Below are 26,374 nucleotides of genomic sequence, written 5' to 3'. Positions count from 1 at the left end.
AATTTTTATTTTTCTTTTTAATTTATATATTTTTATTTTTGTTTTTATTTTCATTTTTAGTTTTGCGTACAAATAAGTTTTGTCAACATTAAAATGTTAATCTAGTCATGTTTTGAAAATGATTTCATTTAAGTGTTTGAATTATTGAGAAATTACATATGCAGAAATCTCAGTTGAGATTTTCCATGTTTCAGGATTTGGAAATCTCAGTTGAGATTCCGAAAATCTCGGTTGAGATTTTCTGTCTTTTCCAATTTGAAATAACTGTAAGGGATTACAGCCATCTGATTTTTAAAATTTCTGTCAGTTGATTCGAGGAAGTATCACTTTTTGCATCTTTTCTTTTTAACAGACACAACTTTCCACTTAAATATCTTATATTCCTGTAGGATCAGACTTATTCCATTTCATTTCATCTTCTTGAATTTCTTTCTCAAATTCTCAATCCTACAGACATCATTTTCTTCTCTCTCACAGACATGACTACGTCTTTGAAAAATGTTCGAAAACACACTTCTGCTCATAGCAAGCGTGTTGACATTTCTTCACGCTATGGAGCATGGTTTCCAATCTACAATAATGATGAGGGGAAACGTTATTTATAGTTTTGATATGCACAGTTTTGTGGAATGCTGTATATGAGTTCCTGAATGAAGAACTCGGGATAAGCGATGACATGAATCGCTATCTGACAAACTTAGGATGGGCCAATTTTACCCAGATAAACAAAACTAAAACATTAAATTAAGTACCAAAATGTGTTTCTATTTAAGGAACACATTTTGGTACTTAATTTTAAGAGGAATTGGTTTAGAAGTGTTAAAATCCTCAAAAACAGTCCCAATTTTACCCAGATTTTTCAAAATCTCAGTTGAGATTTCGAATTCTCAGTTGAGACAGCAGAGGAAAAAATTTTCAGCAAAATTTCGCCCCTACGTACTTGCTGTCGCGACTGAGATTTTGAAAATCTCAGTCGCGACTTGCGCCTTCCAGTCACGGGATTGGGCGAAATTTTCACCATCTTTTCCTATTCCTACACTAATTACTTACCTATTCATCTATCCTAATCAATACCTATCACTTACACCTATATATATCACCTATTTTTACACCAATCAATCATCTTTTCTCTTCCCAATAACAAGATTCACTCCTCTTCCCCATAAATTTTTACCCTATTCATCTTCTTCTTCCCCAATTCACCACCATTCTCTTTCATTCTAACTTTCATCCTTTCAAATTTTCTTCACCTATTTCACCCAAATTTCATCTATTTTCACCCTAAATTCACAAACAAAAACAATATGCCTAGACAAAAGACCGTTGCAAACAAAGCCAAGGCCACCGAGATCAATAGATTACGGGTTCAATATGACGCACCGTTCGATATCACGTCGGAAGCCGAAGGACGCAAATATCGCCGGTTTTCTAATGTCCTCGTAGAGTTCGTGGATATGCCTTTTCTTGACACCGATACGGTAAATACACTTTCTTTTACCGAGCGTATTGATGAATTTCTTACCATTCTTGGTTGGAAACGATTTGCTAGTATGCGTTTTCCTAGTCTTAAAACGCATATTATTGAGTTTTTGGTTACTCTAACCTATGACAAGAAGAAAGGAGTTATCTCTTTTCGGAGTGATGGAGTTCGTTATGACGTTGGGTATGCGGCCATGAACCGTTGGTTTGGTTTTCCTACTCGAAATTTTTATTCAAAGCCAAAGCCTTTTGATTCACACACGGTTTGGAATTCTTTAACCGGTTTAGATGTTTTTAGTCCAAAGAATACATCTAGTAAGCTAATTAAGGATGATTGTGTATTCTTCTTTCACAAGTTTTTATCATTCTCCTTCTTTGGTCGGGTTGAAAGTTCAAAAGTGCAAGTTCGTGATTTGGTTGTGTTTGCTGCTATTTTTAAGGGTTTGACAATTGATAGTATTGAGATGATATTTACTAATTTAGTTCGAGCTTCCAAGTCCCGCAATAAGCAAGTGCCTATGGGTAATTTGATTACCGACATTGTTTTGGGCGCTCGAGGTGAATTAGCGGATTATCAAAATATGTCTCATGTTGGTTTACCATCATTGGATCTCACGGCACTTCAAAGGGCCAATTTATTGAAGAAGTTGGGACCACCCGCTTTTATATCTTATGCTGATCGCACAAGACGTGTTTTTGCTACGATGAGTAGTGAAGCCTCGGGTTCTCAAGGTTTAGGTGGCCAAGATGATGATGAGGAGGATGAAGAGGAATTTGATGAAGAAGAAGAAGAAGAGGAGAATGTTGATGTTAATGCCACCGAGCAAGCAAATATGGAACCAAATGAAGAAGAACAAGTTGGATGGCAACGTGTTTTGACACAAATGAACGAGCATAACCGTCACATGAATTTGCGGTTAGATGAAGTCGTTGCCCATAATGCCGAAATGAGTTCAAGGATCACTACATTAAGTCGTGAGCACAAGTCTACTCGTCGCCGGATGCTCTCTTTCTTCCGACGCCAAGGAGTTGAGACTACGCCTTCTCCACCACCATCACCTTGATAGGTTTTATCGTTTCTCTCTTTAACTCATTTTCGTTCTTATTATTATGTTTTATTCGGTTTGGTACAATATTTTTACTTATGTTTGGTACAATTCTCTTTATTATTAATGTTTGAATGTTATGGTATTCTATTTTTCATTTCTCATTCGTATGGTTTATTTCGTACTATTTTTCGTGTTTTATCGCTTTTTGCACCAATGAGGACATGGTCCAAATTAAGTGTGGGAGGAGGTATTTCATATCCATTTTATTTTAAGTACGAATGAATGCAACGAATGAGAATGAATGCTATTTATTTTTAAATGCATGTTGTTATTCAATTTTAAGTAAAGTATAATATGCAACAATTTTTCACAAACAAATGCAACATTTTTGCAACACTTTTTCACTTGCAACACTTTTTCACAAATAATAGCAATTTTTCATAAAGGATAAATTTTTGTTAAAGAAAATATTTCATATGTTTTCAAACACTTTAACTTTCAAAATAATGTTAAGCATATTTTAAGGTTATCATTATTGATAGAAATAAATATTTCTATATGGGCTATATTTTTACAAATATTTTTACAAATCTCCGATGCGATTTTATAAAAAAAAACGTCTCGAGTAAATGTATATAAGTAAAATTTCTTTAGTTTCAAATCTCTACTTTATATCATGAATTCATGATAAATATAAATCTTATTTTCAATTTTCAATTAGGTTTATAGGCATAAATCGAACTAACAACTTTAGCTTTTTAGCTCGATATTATTTTTCGTCTTACATTAAAAACCAATTGAAGTTTTTAAGGAAACTTTAGCCATAATACATGTTGAATTTCAAGTCAATATAGGATGAATGTGCTATTTTTCTTTCCCAATTTTATTTTCATATTAATTAACTCAAGTAGTCGTATTCTTAACTTTTGGCCACGATTGAGACCAACCTTATCACAATCGAGGTATGAAAGGGATGAAAATTAAGTATCGTTTACTTTTGGCCACGATTGCGACCACCCTTATCACAATCGAGGTATGAAAGGAACGTTAAAAAATTAAAGCAAAATTAAATGTGTTTAAAGTTTTAAGTAACGATTGCGTCCACCCATGGCATGGTCGGTACCTCTTAAACGAACACGAAAGAAAATTAATGCGTATAAAGTTACGATCGAGACCACCCTTATCTTGGGCGTAACTAAGCAAATATATTAAACCTAAGTCCTTAAATCCATATTTGTAATAGTTTAGGTTTGGGAAAGGAAATTTTGTGCTTAGAAATGCCTTGAGACGAAAGATTCGGAAACATGCGTGCTTACACCGTCCCGAATACTTCAATATAAAAATTGAAATATAAGACGAGTAATATATCTCTTTTATACTAGCTAGTTTGATACCTTGCGTATAAATTTACCATGAAAAGTTTATCTTTCGGTTTAACTAATTCAAAGAGGAATATATGGGTATATATTCTATTTATAAAGAGATTGATTAAAGAATAAATTCAGTGAAATTTTGCTCGGGACTAGCAAAAGCTTAAGTGTGGGAGTTTGTTAAGTCCAAAATATACCTAAAATATCATATATAAATACGTTAAATTTACATTAAAATTATGCTAATTATATTCATTTGGAATACTTTTACGTCTTTATTTACTTCTTTGATGCAAGGTACCTAAATATTCGGTAAAATCCAAATAGGAGCGAAAACGGAGCTAAAATGGAGGAAAAACCTTAAAAACGTACCGAGAATGCATATCAGCCAGAAGAACGCTCGAGGAGGATGAAAAACAGTCGAACGCCAGGGAGGAATACTCTCTGTCGCGAATGAGATTTTGAAAATCTCAGTCGCGACTTACGGAGGCCAGACCGGGGGAAAACAACATATTCAAGCTCGCCCTTATACCCCCTGTCGCGACTGAGATTTTCAGAATCTCAATCGTGACAGCAAGTCTTCTTGCACACAAAACACATGTTTAATTCAGAAAAACGCGTCTGTTCGTTCGGATAAAAGCAACCCTTCACCAACGGACACGACCCATCATTTACAACCCTTCAACAACTATAAATAAAGTGATCCATTTCAGAAATCAAGGTTGGTTAAGTTGGAAAAGTTAGAGAAATTAGAGAAGAAAGTTGTTATGTTGAGTTTCTGATTCAGAAAAGAATCAGAAAGTTAGATTTCATTTCTGTAAGCAATCGTGTTGTACACGAATTGTATTTAGATTAGTTATAAACACAGTATTAGTTTAGTTTTCATTCTGATAGTGGACGAGACCAGTCTCTATTCCAAAGATCCAGCGAGAAGAATTGACGGCTGAAGCGCATATGGTTTGACGGGCCTACGAAGTTTGAGAGAAAGATTGACGATCCGGATCTCAAAGTCTTCGTTACAATGCTATCCAAGTTTCTACTTCTCTGTTAACTTGTGAAAATTCACATTTCAATTAATGATATACTTATTTATTCAATATATTCTTACTGTTGTTATTTTGATATTGTTCTGACAAAATGATTTTCAAAATGATATATTGGTGTTTTTATTAAAACGTTATATTCCATCTTATTCTTATAAGAACTTTGTTGAACACTTAACAAATTTAGTTTTTATGGATGACATGATCACTGATCGCGGCTTATCAAAAGTAAAACACTAGTTTGATTAAGGTAGGAATCGTCTCTACGCTAGAGGGATTTCTATGGTTCGAAGCCATTTAATTGAGTAAATTATTATATTGTTACATGTCCATAATCTCACAAAGTTAAAGTTGTTTACTTTGCTTTATGAAAATAAGATCTATTTCATTCCGATTACGGAAGTATCTGTTTTGTAATCAAAATTCCAAACGGAATTGTTCTCTAAACTCGATATAATCTTTCTATCTAATCCTAATTTACCAAAACCTATTCCATCAACTAAACGTATTTCTTTTATTAAACATAAACACGTGATTAAACCGAATTAAATAAAGTTTTAGTTAAAAAGCGTTCCCTGTGGGTTCGATATCTTTTATTACTACAAGCGTATACCGTGCACTTGCGGAAATCGCTCAACACTTATGCTGAGTAGAAGTACATACTGAGTGCTCAAACGTATGCTGAGTTATTTAGAGATAGACAAAACATAGGCACTCAACATCACGAATGCTTCGAATTCTAGAAAAATCAAAAAGAAACCCACTCGAGTAAAATGAACCTACACGTGTAACCTCTGGCACCTTGGAAAGACGCACATTAATGGCAAATCCCATGCGCCGAAGATGTCATAAATGACAGAATCTTTGTCGGTTGAACGTCCCTAGGTAAAACGGCTAGTTAATGAATAAGGGCCACCGTAAATCTATATAAAAAGTGGAAGAATCCCCACTCTTCACTCTTACGCGTGCAATCTCCTGCAAATCGAACTTCTCTCTCACCCTAAAAACCTCAAAACCTTCAACAATGGCTTCCGGCAAAGACAAAACCCCTAAACTCACAAGCCAAACCTCTGGCAAACCCACTCAGACTGACCCCGCAGGTCCTTCGACGTAAATAGAAAGGAAAATGATCAAAGTACACAAAAAGGTCAACAATCTGGAGGTTCTGAAATGCAGATGGTTCTCTCCAGGATTCGTCACCTCTGAGAAACCATTTTGTGACTGGATCGAGAAGAACAAGTGGGCTGGTCTCTTCTCTCTCTCAGGAACAACCTATCCTAGGTTAGTACGGGAATTCTATACAAATCTACATGTTGATGAAGATGACTTTGATTATTTGGAGACCTCAGTTAAAGGTCAGAAAATCATCGTGACCCCTGCCTATCTAGCCACCTTACTAGATTTACCAGATGAAGGAATTGAGTTTCGAACAACAAAGGAGAAAGTGCCTAAAGACACGGCTGAGAAGATCAAGGGGTTCTGCAAACCCAAGGATCATAAGGGTGAAATACCCAGCACCTGCATGGAAAAAGAACAGAAGATGGTCCATTACATGCTGACCAACTTTATCTTCCCCAAACTCAACTCAGCTTCATCTGCCTCTAACTTCGAGTAGTGCTTCATCTGGCACATGCTGACCTACACTCCGCTCAATCTTCCCATCTTCTTAGTTGGAGCTCTTCAACGTGGTGGTAAGAAACTCCGCTTGGGCTCTCTAATCACAAAAATTCTCGAGGACAAGCAGATAGAAACGATAAATGAGACAAGTAGCTTGGGAAGTGAAATCACTACAGTTCTGCTGGATGGACTATTGTACAATCAACCCTTGAAAGGATATGAAGGAGCTGGAGATGCTGAGGAAGATGAAGAAGCTGAGCAACCAGAAGCTGAGCTTGAACATGAACCTGAAAAAGAAGTGGAGACTCGTACTGAGTCCCCTAAGATAGCTCAGCCTGAGCAGAAGAAGAAGAAGAGGAAGGCTCTTGAAACCTTCTCTAAAGACATCCATGCTGTCCCCAAAAAGGTGAGACTTGTGTCTCAGGAAAAAGCTAAAGCTGACAAGGCTAAAGAGCAAGCCGAGTTAGCAAAGAAGAGAAAAAGGCAAGAAGAGTCTGAGGATGAAGAGGAAACTCCTGAATCCCCTTTGATGAAAAGGAAGAAGGTTAACACCTTACAAATAGTTGAAACTGCACCTCTAAATGAGGCTATCTCTACAGGTCATGGAACTGACCTTGACAAAGCAGCTGAGAAAGGAACTGAGCAACAATCTGCAGATGAAACTCATGCTGAGGAAGAATTTAATACTGAGCAGGAAGAACATACCAATGTTGAGAAATCTCAGGCGGATGCTGAGCAGGGAGAAAGAGAAAGTGATGCTGTTGAGGGTCATGTTGAGCAACTTGTAGAAGAGGAGACAGTTGCTACTGAGTCTAGCGACGAAATTCAAGCTGATCCTTCATCCCCAAAAGCTCCGACACGACGCAGACTTAAAAAGAAGGCGCAAAAGCAAATTGATCTTATGGACGACTTTCCTATTGATGAGCTTGAAACTGACCTCTCCAAGATCCAGTTCCAGTACTTCTCGAATGAGACTGAGTCACCACCAGAAAATCCTGTAGAAAAACAAGCCTCTGTTACTCAGCATGAGGAACAAGCCAAAAACCCTGCAGATCCAATTCAAGCTGCTCAAGGTGACACACTTCCTGTTTCCAATTCACCTATTCAAGCTGAGCAGATTAACTTGTCAAATCAAACTCCACCTCCAACTCAACATGTTGATGACTCAACTCATGACATCAATCAAAGTCAAGGTACCAATCAAGGTACTCAATCTGGCAGAGAGCCAACTCCTCCACCACCATCAAACTCCATACCAGCCTCTGAGCCTAATGCTGATCAATTCGCATACTTGAATGCTACTGAGTCAGGACGCCGTGTCATTGCTTCTGCTCAGTCCTTGCTTCAAGATTTAAACACTCCTCAAGCTGATGCACACCAATCCACTCAAGCTGAGTCTTCTCAACTTTCAGGTATTACTCAGCTTCTAAATGAACTCCGAGGCCTTAAGGATCTGGTCAGTATTATTACTACGGTTCAAACTCAGCAACCCAATCAAGGCCAGATAGCCAAACTAACTGAACTGATGCTGACAATGGCAACCCATATGAATTCGCTTGAGGGCAAAATTCACCAACTGTCAGAAGTCAATCCAGGGTATGCCACTTCCACTAAGCTTCAAAGCTATTTTACCAAGTTAACTGAAGAACTGACCAAGACGAGTGCACCCGGCAATGCTGAGTTTGCCACCTCTGCCGAACTTCAACAATGCTTTACCAAGCTGAATGCTGAGCTGACCAATACACGTGAATTGGTATCTTCTACTTCTCAGTGCACCATCGACCAATTAAGTGAAGCTGTAAGTCTCCTCAATGTCAACAAAGTCCAGATGGATGTTGATCCAGTTTCCAACAGTGAACTTCTGAGCTTTTCACAGGCCATTATGAAAGCCATGCGCATCAACAATGCCCAGCGGATGTTCTATGATTCTGCCTTGCTCAAAATGTACCATCAATCGTTTGGTCAGATCACCGCCTCGCTCACTTGGCTAAGCAAATCCCATGAATGCCTACTCAGCTCAACATAAAAGTTTAGAGACTCATTTACGCAGGGCGTGCCTTAAGCTACGCACGGCGTAAAAGGCCAAATCAAGCAATAAAGAGTCAGAGTCTCAAACACGCAAGGCACATGCCATTCTACGCGGGGCGTGTTTGAGACAACAAGATCTGGAATTGGTCCATATGCAGGAGATCAGCTCCCTCAGGGTTCCTCGGCATGTCCAGGATGATAGTGTTCCTGTAATTGATGGTTTGGGTGAAAGTACTAAACGACTTCAGCGCTATTATCACTACCTCTCCAATGCCGCTCGAAATGAAACTTTTCTCTACAAACCCAATGATGGCAAAACGGGGGAGAACATTCAAGAGGGAACTCAGCCTGCAGTTGGTGCGTCTGGGAGCAAAGATAAAGGGAAGGGAGTATACCAACCTGACCATCAAGCTCAGGTCAACTTGAAGAAAAAGAAGAAGAACTAGCTTCATCATTATCTAGGACTTAGCTTTATATCCTGTCTTTGAATATATGTGTTTTAAAAGGTCAATATATGATAAGTATTAATTTTCCTCCTGACCTGACTAATAAAAACTTGAACAAACAAATCAAGAAGTTAAACACACTCAGTATGCATTAACACCAAAACAACTTATGCAATAAACTGAGAGACAACATACTTCTAATAATTTTTTGAAAAACTGACTTATATCCAAACAAGCTCAAAATCTAAAACTAAGTCAGTATACACAAATGTCTTAAGTCTAATTCGATTAGATCTTGACAGGTTTAGAATTAAGTTAAGACAAGATGTGCAACCCTTACGGGGGAGTCATTTCTAAAATATCAATCATGAGGTAACTTATAACTGAGTTCCGTAATTATGTATTTTGCCAACATCAAAATGGGGGAGTTTGTTGAAACACCTTTCCACAAGATTTTGATTTGACAAAATCATCCATGATTAAGAGGCAATTAAATTTAAATTTTTTGATTTAATTGTACTAATGTGTTTGTTCAATATTGAGTGCAAGAATATATATATAAAGTAAGACAAGACAGAAGTAAGCATAAGCAAAGCTGAGTGGAACGGAAGCAAAGCTGAGTGGAACGAAACTCAGCATGAAGGAATGGAAGCCGAATGGAGTAGAACTCCGTATCAGAAGTTTTAGTCCATGATGCCAGAACGAAGCTGACTAAAACAAAACACTTCTTCAGCAGCGTATAAACAGAACGAAGCTGACCAAGAACGAACTCAGCTTAGAAGTTGAACATCCAAAGATAACAAATAAAGCTGAGTAACAGTTAGGACAGCATGAAGGATCCGTTCACTAAAGGACAAAGTCTGCCAATTTTCTGCACCAATAATTGGAACCTCGAAGACACACAAAAGACTAATTCCAAGAGACATGGGTCATTGGATTATTTGTAAAAGACAACTGGCACAAAAAGACAAGCCAGACGCAAGAAGACAAACCTGACGCCTGAAGAAAACAGAGAAAGGGAATGGCGGAACAGTCTGAAGCTGACCAGAAATTGTTCCCCAAAAGAGCCGTTTTGGTGTTAACGGTAACAACAATTAAAATGATCCAAATCTGCGATTTCCTTCTATAAAAGGACAATGAAGAACCTTGGATCATCACTGAAGCATCAAGAGAAAAATATAAAGAGAGAAAATCTTGAAAGCACTCAAACACAAAAAGATCTTACACCAATTTTTCTATTCTCTGTGTAAATGCTAGATTGATTGTTGTGTAATCATCTAAAGTATTCTTTAGTCTAAAAAGAACAAGTTTGTGATCAATAGGAATATTGAGAGTGTTAAGCTGAGTGCCTGATTGTAAGCATTCAGTGGTAGAGAAATCTAGGTGCTGGGTTGTAGCACTTAGTAGGAATTGAGTAGACGAATAGAGGAAGGTACTCTTGCATATTCAACTGCCTTGTAATTGGTTTGTGCTCTACCGTTAAAGAGCTCAGTATTGGATTCAAAAAGCCCGGAGGACTCTAGGGACTGGACGTAGGCAGAGAGGTCGAACCAGGATAAGTGATACTGAGTAATCTCTGAACTCTCTCTTATATTGTATGTGTTGTTTGCTATATTTACTCATCATATAAATTGTCTAAGCTGACCTTGCGTAAATAAGTGGTGCTGAGTTAGAAGCTGACCTCCAAGAGTGTCAATTCTTAACTCACAAGAAAACAACTTTAGTCAACATCTGACTAAAGCTGTCTTGAAACATATCTCACCAAGCTGACCAAAAGCTGAGTTAATAAACTCTCAAAATAACTTCCAGTCAGCTTAATTAAAACGCGAAAAAGTTATATTAGTTCCTAACCCCCCCCCCCCTTGGAACTAATTACCAGGGACCAACACTCTATACTGAGTAAATCTCATTTAAAACATTAAATGCTGGCATGCGCATTAATGTCCACCTAGGATAACGTAAGCAATTATGATAAATCTCATGTGCCGAACGTGTCATAAATGACAGAATCCCTATCGGTTGATAATCTCGAGGGTAAAACGGCTAGTTCAACGTTTAGGATTCATTAGCATCTCTATAAAGTGGAAGTTTTCCCACTTATCACTCTTTACAGACGAAAACCCTTGGCATTCGAATCTCTCTCTCTCTGAATCTCAAAATCCTTTCGAAAGTTCATAACAATGGCGAAAACCCAAAATCCTTCCGGCGATGGTAACAACACCGACCACAGCAATGAAAACCCTAAGTCACCACCTCAACTAGGTCAGCACGACTTAACTCCAAACAGAAACCCCCAAACCGACCTAGCAACCTCGTCAACAAAGAAGAAGAAGGCTAATCAGCAAAGTGAGAAATTCTTCATCAAAGTATACCCAAGTGTGAAGAATCATGAAGTTCTCAGATGTAGGTGGTTCTCTCCAAGCTTCATAACCCATGAGCAACCCTTTTGTGATTGGATTGCGAAAAACGGATGGGCTGGACTCTTTTCGCTGCCTGGAAAAACTTACCCTAGGCTAGTTCGTGAATTCTACTCCAACCTCTGTGTTGATGGAAGTGATTCTGACCATCTCGTCACTCATGTTAAAGGTAAAAAGCTCACCACTACTCCTTCCTATCTCGTAACCTTGCTCAATCTTCAAAACACCGGAAAGGAATTCAGGACCACCAAAGAAAAACTGGACCACAGAGTTACCTTCTGTAAACCCGAGGGACACAAAGGGGAAATACCCAGCATGTGCATGGGACAAAACCAAAAAATGGCGCACTATATACTAACCAACTTCATCTTCTCGAAGTTCAACTCAGCATCATCCTCTTCAAACTTTGAGCAGTGCTTTATATGGCACATGCTGACCTACAGCCCCCTCAACATGCCTATATTTCTAGTAGGTGCACTCCAACAAAGCACTATCAAGCTCAGGCTGGGTTCCCTTATTTCACGAATTCTCGAAGACCACCAAATTGACGTGACAACTGAAGTAGAAACCATGGGAACTGAAATTACTGTTGCACTATTATTTGGGTTAGTGTACAACCAACCCATCAAACCAAAGAAGGGAGAAGGGGTAGTCGAGGGAGCTAAGGGGGAAGCTGAGCAGGAAGGTCAGGAGGAAGGGGATGCTGAGCTACCTCAGGATGAGGATATAGCTGCAGTTGAAGCTGCTGTCCGAACTAAGCAGGAAAAGAAACGTAAGGCAACCCAGACCAGCTCAAAGGATGTTGATGCTGTCCCTAAGAAAATTTGGGCTGTCTCTAAAGGGAAGAAAATTGATGCTGACCAAGGTAAGTCAGCAGAGAAAAGAAAAAGGGAAGATGAGCCTGAGGAGCTAGAAAGTGAAGAAACTCCTCTGAAGAAGAAAAGGAAAAATGATGAACTGAGTCTAGTTGAAGCTGTTCCTCTTGGATTTGCTGTCCCTGATGATGCTCACTTCATCACAAGTCAAGGGATTGACCTTGAGCAAACTCCAGCTGATCAAGAAGAAGAAGAAGAGGAACAAAGTGACAATGAAGGTCAGCATGAACATAATGAGGATGTTGAGCAACATCAAGAAACTTATGCTGATCAAGAACAAACAGAGCATGCTGATGAAGTTGAAAGTCCAGCTGAACCGAATATGTCAAGTGATGCTGAACTCGCAGAGCAAGAAATAGTCAGGGAAGGTCTAAATGCTGATCTTGGAATTGAATCGTCACTTGACTCTATTCCTGCTGACTCACCTCCTCCAAAGGCAAGAAAGCTAAGAAGGCTCAAGAAGAAGGCCAACAAAACTCCCACTATTGATCTCTTGGATGACTCGCCTCCAATGAATGAAATCACGAACCTCACCACCACTAACTTTAAATTCTTCTCATCCTATACTGAGCCCTCCATACAGGAAAACCAAGCCTCTGTTACTCATACCGAGCAACATGCCAAGACTCCAGAAAATCCAAACCAAGCCGAGCAAGAACTCGAGGTCCTAGCTGATCCAGAAAACAGGCAAGCTAAGGAAAACCCTGCTCAACCTGAAGTGCCTCCTCCTGCACCAACTAACGTTCATATTGAGCAGGTAACTATCTCTGCAGATCCACAAATTTCTTCACATCCTGTTTTGCAGAACATTGAGCAGTCAGCTCCTGCTGCTCATCCACATCAAAATTCCGATGTTGACCACACCGGCCCCTCAACTAAAGGGCAACATCAAACACCTCCTAAATCTGATGGAACTAGAATTTCGGCCCCTGAGGTACATCTTGAGGCACAATTTGCCTATCTTAATGCAACTGAGTCTGGCCGTCGCATCATCGACTCGGCTCAACATCTGCTACAGGATATAAACACATCTCATGCCGCTGCTGCTGGGACTGAAAATGCTGAGTCACAAGAGTTGTCATCTGTCACTCAGCTTCTCAATAAGATTAAGCATCTCAAAGATTTAGTAAGCGTCATGACTTCTGTCCAACTCCAGCAACCCAAGCAAGAATCCTTTGTCAAGCTCACTGAGCTAATATTGATGATGGTGAACCACATGAATTCACTCCAAGGACAGATCAATGCCTTACCTACCATCTCCACGGGCTATGCCACCTCTGTTGAGTTTTTTTTTTTATAGAGCCACCTCTGTTGAGTTAGATCACTGTTTTAACAAGCTGTCTTCTGAGCTAACTAGTGCTCGTGATCTTCTCTCTTCATCTTCCCAATGTACCATGGACGAAATCAGTGAAGCGGTCCACCTCTGAATCTGAGCAAAGAGGAGATGGAAACTGATGTGGTCAAAACCAATACTATCCTTCAGACCACTCAAAGTATACTTCGGCATGTACGTTACACAACTGACCAGCGTGAGATTTACGACAAGGCTGTGCTTAAAATGTACCATCAATCGTATGCCCAGTTCACAGAAGCCATGTCCTGGCTAACTAAGGCACACGAATACATGCTCAGCATAATCATCGCAATTCTTGGTGCTCCTAGAGCTGTTCTTGATGATGGAGTTCCTGTCCTTGATGGCTTATTTGAAAGCACAAAGCGCCTCAAAGCCTATTCTGTAAAGCTGACTCGTGCTGCTCTCAATGAAACCTTCATCGCTCCTCAGCCTGATGATGATGGCAAAACGGGGGAGAAGAGCCAAGTAGATGGAACTCAGCAAGATATAAGGAAAGCTTCAGGAAGTAAGCAGCGGAATGGCAAGGGAAAATTGTATCAAGCTGCCCATAGAAAGTAATAGCTTAGTCAGCCTAGGACTTAGCTTATATCGTTTTGTGCTTGTGTATTTGTGCCTGAACATATATATTAAGCATCCTTTCATTCAAATTGACTTAGCTGCATGAGATACTTATTAAATATGCTGACCTGTCTAAAAATTGAACAAACACAAATTCTCAGTACTTACTAATCATGTATCAAACTGAGTATACATTGAACTCTTCTGAAAATCGACTTAAGATCACCAAAAGAAGATCTCAGTAAATCTAGGATTAAACTAAGACTGTATACACTTGTCTTCTCTTTAGACAATATATGCAACCCTTACAGGGGAGCAAAATTCAGAAGAAAGAAAGGATACTCAATCATGGGGAATTTCAAAACTGAGTTCCATAACTATGTATTTTGCCAACATCAAAATGGGGGAGTTTGTTGAAACACCTTTCCACAAGATTTTGATTTGACAAAATTAATCCATGATTAAGAGACAATTAAATTTAAGTGCTTTGATTTAATTGTACTAATATGTTTGTTCAATGTTGAGTATAAATGCAAAAATAAGACATGATCAAGTCAGCATGAGAACACAAGCTGAGTGAAGGGCAACTCGGCATAAGAAAAGATAAAGTCATCCTTAGAACAACAGCTGAAGAATGAAGCTGGTCAAAGAAGCTGAGTAGAATAGAACTCAGCATGAAAGAAGTAAAGTTTGCTTCAGAACAAAGCTGACCCTTGAAAGCTGAGTAAGAAGAACTCAGTATGGGAATTGGCCGACAATAAATCATCGGAGTAAAGCTGAGTGATTCACAAGTGTTCCGTTAGCTAAAGGACAAATCCAACAACTGTCTGCACCAATAATAGAAATCTCGGAATTATGCAAAAGTCAATTTCAAGAAACATGGGACAACTGAATTTGGCTAAAAGACAAACTGTCACAAGAAGACAACATCTGCAGCAAGAAGACAAATCTGACGTCTGAAGAAATCAGAAGACAGGATTGGCCTGACACCTGAAGCTGACCAGAAGTTGTCTCCCAAAAGAGCCGTTTTGGACTCAACGGACAAATCAATTTCAAATGATTTGTTCCTCACAATTCATCTATAAAAGGAACAAAGATTTCATTTGGAAGATTGCCGATTTACAGAAAATTACAAGTGAGAAAGATACAAATTCAAAGCACTCAAAACAAAAGAGAAAGCTTACACCAAATCTTCCATTCTCTGTGTAAATGCTAGATTGATTAGTTGTAATCATCTAAAGTGTTCTTTGTCTTAAAAGGAACAAGTGTGTGATCAATTGTAATATTGAGAGTGTGCGTGCTGAGTACTTGGTATTTAATACTTAGTAGTAGAGAAATCTAAGTGTTGGGTTGTAGCACTTAGTAGGAGTTGAGTAGACGAATAGAGGAAGGTACTCTTGCATATTCAACTGCCTGTAATCGGTTTGTGCTCTACCCTTAAAGAGCTCAGTATTGGATTCTAAAAGCCTGGAGGACTCTAGGGACTGGACGTAGGCAGAGAGGCCGAACCAGGATAAGTGATACTGAGTAATTTCTAACTCTCTCAAATATATATATATATATATATATATATATATATATATATATATATATATATATATATATATATATATATATATATGTGTGTGTGTGTGTGTGTGTGCGCGCTTGTGTTGATTGTTATATTTACTCAACATACAAACTGTGAGAAGCTGACACTGAGTAAATTGGAGTGCTGAGTTGGAAACAGACCACAGGAGTGTCAATTCCCAACTCTCAAGTAAAACAGTCTTAGTCAGCATCTGACTAAAGGTGTCTTACGCTAATGGAGACTTTCTAGTTACCGAGGGTTACAACTATATGACTATAAATAGTTTGCATCCAAAACTATTGAGGTGCACTTTTTCACGCTCTTCTTAATCCTACTTTGTCATTACAGTTTATTCTATTACTATATACTGACTTTGGCATCGGAGCTTCCCCCCGCCGATCCCAACGGCGCCCCCACAGGGAAGGATTCCGATCAAGAATCCACCAGTTATCAACGGTACTTTGCAGTGCCTATGTGTCTATTGTAAAGGTTTCTCTAACCTTTTACTTTACTTACTTCTGATATTTGCTTGCTTTTGTATTAAATCATCTAAGTAACGGTTCCGACTATCTTCTGTTTAGAAAAATCCGAAGTAGATACATTGATTTTAACCCTTGTAGTTATTTATTTTTACTATTTTACCTTAAAAAAAATTGAATTTGTTGTCGGTGTTATTATTGGTTTTTGGTGGTGGGCCGGACGGTGACAATGTCAGAGGTGTTGGCCGTCATTTCATTTGGGTCCAGTTATTAATTTGTTGTATTTGCCTTTTTCTCAATCAACATTAATGGGTTACTTTCTGTACATTTTATTTCCATTTTTTGATAAAAATTTCAATTCCGGAAAATATCCAACCAATGATCAAACCTTTTTCTGCCCAACATACCACCAAGAATGTCAAAAACGAGGTGGGAGTTGCTGATGAGAGAGAAGTTAGGCGAGGTGAGATTAGGGAAAATTTCTACAATGGATGGAGATCAGTTCTGCAATTTTGTTATATATCATTTAGCGAATTTTGAATTTTGTTAGAAACACATTCAGGTTTCGCATATGCTAATTAAAATCATTAAGTAAATGAAATATTAGCTTCGCAGGCTTCGCATATGCTGGAATCTGCGAAGTCAGACGGGAGGGAGATAGACGCGCCGTAAATATTGAGGGTATTATGGGAAAGTCACTCAAAAACAGTCTAGATATGTAGTATGTTGAGTAAATGTGTTAAATATGTAAATAGACCTCCTATTTGACCCAGTTTTGTAATTCCCCCTAAAAAAATATAAAGACATTCAATTTGTATTAGACTAAAAAAATTAAATTTGGTTATATTTAAATGTTATATTTGTTTTTTGGAATTTAAATTTGGTATTCTTTAATTAGAACACTGATTTTAGATAATAAAATGTTAATCAAGTATAATTAAGTATAGGGTAAATTTCAAATAAAACCCTTGTGGTTTCACTAATTTTCAAATAAAGGATTATGGTTTAGTTTTTGTCAAAACGATGATTGAGGTTTTCAACTTTAGCAAAATAAGGACTTTTTCGATTGATACTATTAAAATCACCATTGACGACTTCAAAAATGACATATTTTAAGAACTACTAATATTCTAAGCAACTTTAATTCTTCAACTTTTTTATTTTGAGATCATTTAGATGAAGTTTGGTAAAGAGAGAGAAAGTTAATATTTAGAGAGAGAAAGTTCTAAAAAAGATGATTTTCGAAAAACGAAAATGTAGTTCCATAGAAAATATGACATTGAACAACTTTAATTCTTGAAAATTTTCATTTTAAGGTCGTTAAAGATAGTTTTAATAGCATTAATCCAAGTGTGAAACCTCAATCCTTGTTTTGACAAAAAGTAAACCACAGTCCTTTATCTAACAATTAGTGAAACCACGGGGTTTTATTTGAAATTTACCCTTAAGTATATTCAAAACTGTTAAAAAAAATCAAAACAAGCCGCTCGACGATCTTCGAGCTCGAGCCGAACCTATATCGAGCTCTAAAATTTCAGGCTCGGCGAGCTTCGAGCTCGAGCCGAGTCTGACGTTGTTGAATCTCGATTCGGCTCGAGTGAACCCCTAACTGTAACTCATCAATTATTTTCAGAATTTCAGTTTTGATTCGAGTGAACCCCTAGTTGTAACTCATCAATTATTTTCAGAATTTCAGCTTTGATTGGAATAAAGAAACCATTCACATTTTTTGAAAGAAAAATATGAAAATGGTAAAATTGTCCAATAGGGGATGGGGACGATAACTAATAATTTGGGAGCGATAAATAACAATTCACAACATATATTATGTAAACCAATATATAACTTTTTATCTTTTACAAAAGTACCCTTTCCCTTTTTGGCTTACACGATGACTAGATATAAGATCTCAAGCTATACATGTAAAATATACCGACGAAATCAACATACAGAACCTTATTCTGTAATTTATATATCAGGATAAAGGTCAATTTTACCCTTGTCGTGCGAAACATGTCAATTTTATCCTAACCACGGTAAAAATCTTAGGTCAATTTTACCTTTTCTGTACTTACTCATAATGAAACTGAACTATATCTTTTTTTATTGCGAGAGTAAAATTGAGCTAATTTTTTACTGCAGAGGTAAAATCATATTACTCTGTACCATACGTTAAGTAACTTTAGCGGTAGATTTGACCTATATCCGTTTATTGATATACATAGATATAGCTAATAGTTTGTTGCAAAGTCGAGTGATTTTTTCCCATCGTGAACATTGGTAAAGAAATTGTTCATATAATCCCCGAAAATGATCTCTTTGTAACGAGCTACTCCGTCACTTTTCACCACTTGAGGCAACGGTCCTATTTTTTGTGTTGCATTTGGTATTGTGAAAATCGGGACAGAAACTCTTGATCTTGTGCTTGTTGTACGGACTCTGTGTTCTGCACTTTTGTACCTTCCATTGCTGAGTATCTGCAACCATTTAAATAAGGAATTAGTAAGTAATTACCGACGAAAATTAGCGAGAGTTCGAGAAAAAAGGTGAAGTTTAGGTAGTATTTGTATCATGGTGGAAAAATTGACTCGTTTTGTCAGTGAAGTCTCGACCACGATAGATATACAGTGATTGGTTAAGATTGAAAAGAAAGTCGTTGATAGTATTTTGGAAAGAAAATAAGTTTACATCTAAACATGTCCATGGACCGGGTCTAACAGGCTTTTGCCTAAAATGCTCAACCCAAATCCATCCTAATCCGTTATTAGATTTAGGCGAGCTATGATTGAGTCATCCTCAAGCTTCAAAATCAAATCTTAAAAAATATATTTTAATAATAAAAATTAAGATTTTTACTTAAAAGTAAATATTTTAGACCCAAGCATAAACGGGTCCGTAACTATCAAAAGGTCCATCCAACAGTGGACTCAGGAGCCTCACCAACTGCTACACTGACTTTCTACACCGACTGACATATGCCACTGCCTCACTTAGGGGTAATACGGTAATTTCACCTTTTGAGACCTCATAAAAAGGTAACCTTTTCTCTTTTAGAATAGATTTTACATTTTTTTTACAATACTCTTTCCTGACAATCTTACTGACTTACACAACACTACCTCACTTAGGAGCAACAATCTAATGTCACCCCTTGAGACCTATATAAAAAAAGGTAAATTTCTTTCTGACAATCTTCCTGACTTTGGTGTCGGAATGTACCTAGGGGGTCCACCCAACATAGGTCAACCATGGAAGGCCGAGTCAACGATCGATCTCTTGAATCAGACCCAACAATTAATATTAACAAGACAGATCAAACCAGACCAACCCAACATTTTTTTACAAATCCTAAATCACCTAGCCCAAGCCCGCATCTAGAAAAGGGCGGGCTTTGGCAAGTTACACCAGGCCGGATCTAATGTTAATTTTCTTTATTCAAACTCAATACACTGAACGTTTACTCAACCCATAAACATATCTATCTATGTATCCTAACATCAACGGCAAACAGTAAGTAATAACAACCGAATCAAACAGGTTCTACATCACGAAACCAATTGATTACTAATACGCAAAATTCAAGAATAACTTTTATAACTATCTCTAACGCAAATTACCTGCAACGTGTCACCGACATTGATGACCAAAGCACCGGATACCGGGGGAATTTCCATCCAATCTCCCATTTTATTGGAATCATTGTCTTCTTCAACTTTAACATATAAACCTCCAATACCATCTTGTAATAAAATAGTAAGAGTTCCCAAATCTGAATGTCTTCCAACTCCAACAGTTAGATCTGGGTTAGGACATGTTGGATAATAATTCATGTTCACCATTTTCATCCCTGTAATTGCTTCAATTGTTGCTTCAATGTCAACTGTTACTCCAAGTTTCCCTATCAAAACTTCTAGAAGTTCCCTCACCATTTTCATTGATGTTCTTAGAAACTCCAGACATTCTTCCCTGAAAATACGATAAAATTAGTTAGTTGTAAGCATCTAATTCAGTTAAAAGTACCATTAAAAAGATAGTCTAGATAGTTAAAATATTAGATCAAGTTATAATAACCATATCAGGGTTCGAATTCCGAAAATGGAAATACGATTGTGATTAAAATACTCGATTGGAAAAAAAAATTCTCCTGAAAGAGACCAACTCGGTTGGAATATGGATTAGTTAGGGTGGATTAGAGGTGAGTATGGTTCGGTACAATTCAGGGATTTGAAAATCTCTAGAATTATATCTAATAAATCAACGGTAGAATTTGGTTCCGTCCTTAAAAAAAAAAAAAGTAAACGGTTCAATCTAGTTCTGAATTTTTTTTCCAGATATTCCCTCTGATTCTAGAATCTCTAGCATATTTACTCGGTGATATTAGGAATTTAAAAATCTCTAGAGTTGTGTCTAGTTAAGTTAATGTACACTTCGGCTTCGGTGCTAAAGAAACAGTCAACGGTTCATTCCAGTTATGGATTTTTTTTTCTAGAGATTCTGTCCGATTCTAGAATCTCCAACATATTTACTCAGTAATATTATGAATTTAAAAATTTCAAGAATTATACCTAATTAAATCAACGGTACAACTTGGGTTCAGTTTTAAAGAAAAAGTAAATAATTCAATTCAATTCTGAATCTTTTTATTTGGGTATTTGATCTGATTCAAAACCTCCAAGATTCAAGTTCAGCCTTAGGATAGACAAACTAGGATACTAGATGGTTAGACAAAAAAAAAAGTCATTTAAAAAACGTCACTCATTTTATTTGCATATGAAATTGTTAAAAAAACTATTTTCAAATTGTTAAAGATGTAAATTTTAAGTGCATACGAAAAGAATAATATTATATTAACCGAATTTTATATTCAAAATTAACATTTTTTTTTATCATTAGGGCCTTATTAAATTAAAATATCAAAGACTAGGGAGTAAAAATGTCTTTTTAATTTCAAATTATATATATATATATATATATATATATATATATATATGTAAAGTTAGATATATGTTGACTTGTTTTCTTATATATCATTTTTTTTAAAGATCTCATATATCATATATAATTAATGACCCTACATAGAGATTTGGCATTAGATTTGGAGTTGAATATTTTCTCCTCCACACCATAATAAAAATAGTTTATTTGATTTGGTAACATATATAGCTAGTGAGAACATATCTTAAAAACATATATAGCTAGTGAGAACATATCTTAAAAAATTCCACTAGAGTGACCATGGTTGACACGATAACACGATTTACTGTAATAACTCAGAATCCGTTTGTTTTACCAATTCCAGTTTGTTGTTGCTGGTAGTAGATAATAGTAAATTTTTCTGTTAAAAACACTGTTTCGAATTTTTACCGAACACTTTTTATAAAAAAAAAGCAGTTCCGAAAAATGAAATAAACAAATACTCAATTAACATAATCTATTACTCAAGATACAATTGTCGTTTTTTGTGTATTTATATTATATATAGTTATATAAAATATACCGATAATATAACATGATTAATTGTCATACGAGAACCAAAATTCATATTCTAATATTCAACTTTTTTTTTAGAAAATATGAAAATTATAGAAAATGAATTGAATATGAAAGAAAATACAAAGAAATTGTTTGAATAAAACAATATTCATCTTTTAATTTTTCTGGGTCAATCAATCCGACTGTTAAGTTGACCAAAAATACCGAGTTGAATGACTCAGTTTGAAGTTTTTGTTTTTATTGTCAAAATTGAATCATAACAAAAAAGAAAAACGAGTTTTTTACTTAAATAGTGTTTATTCTGAGAATATATTAGTTAACAGTTTCAAATGTAATTCCCTAAAAGATGTATTTTTTTATCACCGGGTTTAGTAACGAATGTCAGTATCTAACACGTCAGATATTTGATGGTAATGTTGGAGATAATGTGTAAAAATACTCGTAAAGTTTACAATCCGTTGCAATTTTACCTCTAACGTCTAAAATAATGTAATTTTACCTCTAACATTAGCATTCAATAGAAATTTTACCCCTAACGTTGATAAATTAGGTTAATTTGAAAAATAATAAATCAAATTGTTTTATCAGTCATGAATTTTGGTCATCTACACTTCACATTTGCGTTATTTGATCACTCATTAGTAAAAGACACAAATATATGATTAGAAGTGATTTTTTTTAAAAAAAAATTAAACAAATATACTGTTTTTTTTTTTTGTACAAGTTGTACCAAAAAAATTCAAATATTTCACCGAATTTATAAATATTAATTTCCAATTCTATTATTAAATCACAAACAAAATAAAATCTTTTTTTAGAACCAACTATGTGCAATTGGTGTAGAATAAGAAGTAAAATATTTATCTTTTATAATAATTTTTTAAAATTGACCCAATTTATCAATATTAGGAATAAAATTGTTCTTGTCAGCTAATGTTGGGAGTAAAATTGCACAATTTTAGACGTTAAGGATAAATTTGCCCCTGAATGTAAACGTTAGGAGTATTTTTGCACAAACAGAATAAGATACAAAAAATACTCCTAATATTAAAAAAAAGGGGTGGTCCGATCGCGCTACGCGTCCCCGCTGAGCGAGGCTCCGGGGAGGGGTCCCACCACAAGGGTGTACTGGGGGCAAGCTTTCCCCTGCCAATTTTTTTGGCAAGAGGCCGCTCCTAAGACTCGAATCCGTGACCTTTTGGTCACACGACAACAACATTTACTGTTGCGCCAAAAGTAAATTTTACCTTTAACACCTAAAATGCTGCAACTGTACCCTAATTTAGGAGCCAAGAGTAAATTTATCTTAAATTTGACTTGTTGACTTAATTTAAAAAATAATTATCAAACTGTCTTTTTCACGCATTATATAAATATTTATATTTTATAATAATATCTTAAATTGATCCAACTTGTTCGTTTTTAAGTAAATTTGCTTTTAGATGCTAATATTAGAAATAAAATTGTATAATTTTAAACTTTGGGGAAATTTACTCGTGACGGTCAACGATATGGGTATTTTTACACCGTAAAGATCGATTTTTTTTTTCAATTTGAATATTATTTAAAGAATTTTCCCTGAAAATGCATTATTATGGGAAATAAAGTCCAGACAAATACTTACTTGCATTGTGGAGGCCAAACCTGAAGAGCTTCAACATCATTAGTATACGTCATGCTGACGTAATCCTTCCATTCAAGAGCAATTTCTTTATCCGGAACGAAACTTGTTCCGTACTTGACCAGCGGACTCGGACTAACACCTTTCCGATACACCGCCTTATTCTCCGCCGGCTGACCAAAAAACCTATGAGCCGAATCCTTCAATGCCTCCAGCAACTCCACCGGCACACCGTGATTCACCACCTGAAAAAACCCCAAAGTCTCCGCGGCCGTCGCAATCTGCTCAGCAACCATATCGTGTTCCGGACCGCCGAGTTTGGACAGGTCAATCGGTGGATTCCGGTTGACGGAAGCGGTTTTCTTGTCGATTCTTTCTTCTTGAGGTTGGACGTATTGATTGGGAACTTTGGAGACGCCGGAATCCACCATGCCTTTGACACCATTGCCGTCCCGGACGACGAAATTGAAGAGTGTTTCGGAATCGGCGAAACTTTGAGCAGGAGCCATTGGGGAAAAATGGAAAAGAAAAAGGAGCAATGTGAAAAATGAATTGAAGGGTGTGGTTGAAGTTGCATTGATTGTTGGGGGGTTTATATACAGTTTGGGAAGTGGAGTAACAACTAACTAATCAATGAAAATGCAACTTCTAAAACGGTTTGGTTTGATTTGGTCTTTTTCTTTTTTTTTTTAAAATTAAAAAAAAAAATTAACGTTCTCCGACTTAAGTGGTTAGGGGTCTCAAGTCGTTTAAACTAGATCTCGAGTTCGAATCCTAATGTACGTAAAAATCTATAAAAGGGCGGCCCGGTGCGTTACGTGTCCCCGCTAAGCGAGGGTACGGGGAGGGATCCCACCACAAGAGGTACGTAAAAATCTATAGTTGGCAGAAAATTCACCTAAAAGGCGTCTGACGAGCCTCGGACCGATAAATAAAAAAAACTATAAAAAACGTTGTCCGTCGGAAGCAACTTTATTTTCAATGTCTATAATTGTATAATTTTATTGGGATAAGGTGAGAAAATACTCATAACGTTGATAACCAGAAACAATTTTATCTCTAACGTTGGTAAGAAAGAGCAAATTTACCTCTAATGTTGACAAGTTGGATCAAATTTTTAGATCTACTTGTAAAAGATATATATTTTATTTTTTTATTCTACACTAGTGTCTACATCAATTAGTTCTAAAAGAAAATAATTTATATTTTTTTTTCTTATTTAATAATAGAATTACAGATTGATATTTTTAAATTCGATAAAATATTTGTATTTTTTTTATCTAAGTTGTACAAAATAAAATATAATTTTTTTGTTAAAAAAATTAATGATTTATTATTAATGGATAATAAAATGACACACGTGTGAAATGTAGATAACATGATTCATGACTGAGAAGATAGTTTGATAAATTATTTCTCAAATTGATCCAATTTGCTAATATTAAAAGGTAAATTTGTTGTTGGTTGTCATAGCTAGAAGTAAAATTGCATCATTTTAGACGTTATAAGTAAAATAGCTATTGACTCTGATATTAGAGATATTTTTATGCTTTATTCCAATTTTACTTTTGAGGTTGATAAATTGAAATAATTTTAAACATACAGTAAACCTCTATAAATTAATAATGTCGGGACCATGGATTTTTATTAATTTAGAGAGTTATTAATTAATCGATAAGTTAATAATTATTAATTTATAAGGTGGTTTGATTTTTTTTTAAAAATAAATTTTAAATTACTAATTTAAATAAAGTTTTTGTCTAAAATCAATGAACGGGATAAAATTAAATGTGCATTATATAAGATAATTGAACTTCGAAATTCATTGTATTTATGTTAAAAATATTCAATGTATCTATGAATTACTATAAAAATTTATATGGAATGTTGTTTCAAATCATACCAAAAATAGGTTTCTCATGAATCTGTCTCAACGAATTTAGAGGAAGTAACAACTGAAGACATCCATGAACTTGAGGGAATAATTGGTCAACTTGATTACTGTAATCCAATGGATTTCAATCAAATATTGGATTATCCAGGTGAAAACAATGAATGCTCACAATCCAAAGTTTAGAAGAAATTGTGTCGAGCGTTATGCAAAATTCAATTGAGGATGAAGCTGAGGGTGATTCGGTACCTTTGAAACCAGTCACAAGAAATGAAACAATTATAGCATCATCAACTCTTTAGAATTTTTTGTTACAATTTGACAAGAATACACCAGAACTTTTGAATGCACTGAGAATAGTTAGAGACGAAATTCAACTAGATTTAAATTTCAAAAAAAAAACAAAATACTATAGATTCATACTTTGCTAAATTATCCTAAGTATGTATATCTATATATATTTCGCGTATGTATTTGAAAATTTATTAATTTATAGATATAATAATACAATGTATTTATAAAGGGTTGTTCCAAAAAATTATTATCTTATTAATTTATTAAAATTGACCATTTTTTGAACTGGCCCAAATCGGGACCAAAAAAATTATTATTTTAAAAAGTTTATTAATTTATCGAGTATTAATTTATAGAGGTTTTACTGTAGTTTGAAAAATACAAATTACGGTTTCATCCCTTGCATAATAATTGAGTTTTTTTTTTCAAAAGAGTTTTGAAGATGAAAAATTATTAAATTCGAGTAAAAATATTTTTTTTATTCAACATGTGCATGTGCAGAACATAAAATAATTTTATTATTATTATTATTATTATTTTCACAACTATACACGTGTGTTATTGTCTGTTATTGATGGGGTAGTGTTGGAAATTTATTTTGTTATTAAGGCTAAGATTTGGCTCAGAACGTCTAAAATGCTACAATTTTATTCTTAAAGTTAAAAGTCAATAGCAATTTTATCTCTAACGTTAATAAATTTGGTCAATTTGAAAAATAATTCATCAAACTGTTTTATCGGTCATAAATCTTGTCATCTACACTTCAGACTTGCGTCATTTTATTAGTAAC

At 35.8% G+C, this 26,374-nt stretch overlaps 1 protein-coding gene across 1 annotated transcript; it reads right to left on the bottom strand.

The window, feature by feature from the left end:
* Positions 1 to 18,366: 18,366 nt before the first annotated feature.
* LOC136221577 (scopoletin 8-hydroxylase-like) lies at positions 18,367 to 23,975 on the bottom strand. Its single transcript, XM_066008956.1, has 3 exons — positions 23,403 to 23,975; positions 19,903 to 20,251; positions 18,367 to 18,762 (listed from the first exon to the last, which is right to left on the bottom strand). The coding sequence occupies exons 1-3, from the start codon at positions 23,906 to 23,908 to the stop codon at positions 18,517 to 18,519; spliced, it is 1,101 nt and encodes a 366-aa protein (XP_065865028.1). The 5' UTR covers positions 23,909 to 23,975; the 3' UTR covers positions 18,367 to 18,516.
* Between the last annotated feature and the right edge of the window lie 2,399 nt (positions 23,976 to 26,374).

The sequence above is a fragment of the Euphorbia lathyris genome, chromosome 1 (genome assembly GCF_963576675.1).
Source record: "Euphorbia lathyris chromosome 1, ddEupLath1.1, whole genome shotgun sequence".
NCBI lineage: Eukaryota > Viridiplantae > Streptophyta > Magnoliopsida > Malpighiales > Euphorbiaceae > Euphorbia > Euphorbia lathyris.
The sequence above is the reverse complement of the archived record's forward strand: the minus strand, read 5'-3'. Positions and strand labels throughout refer to the sequence as shown.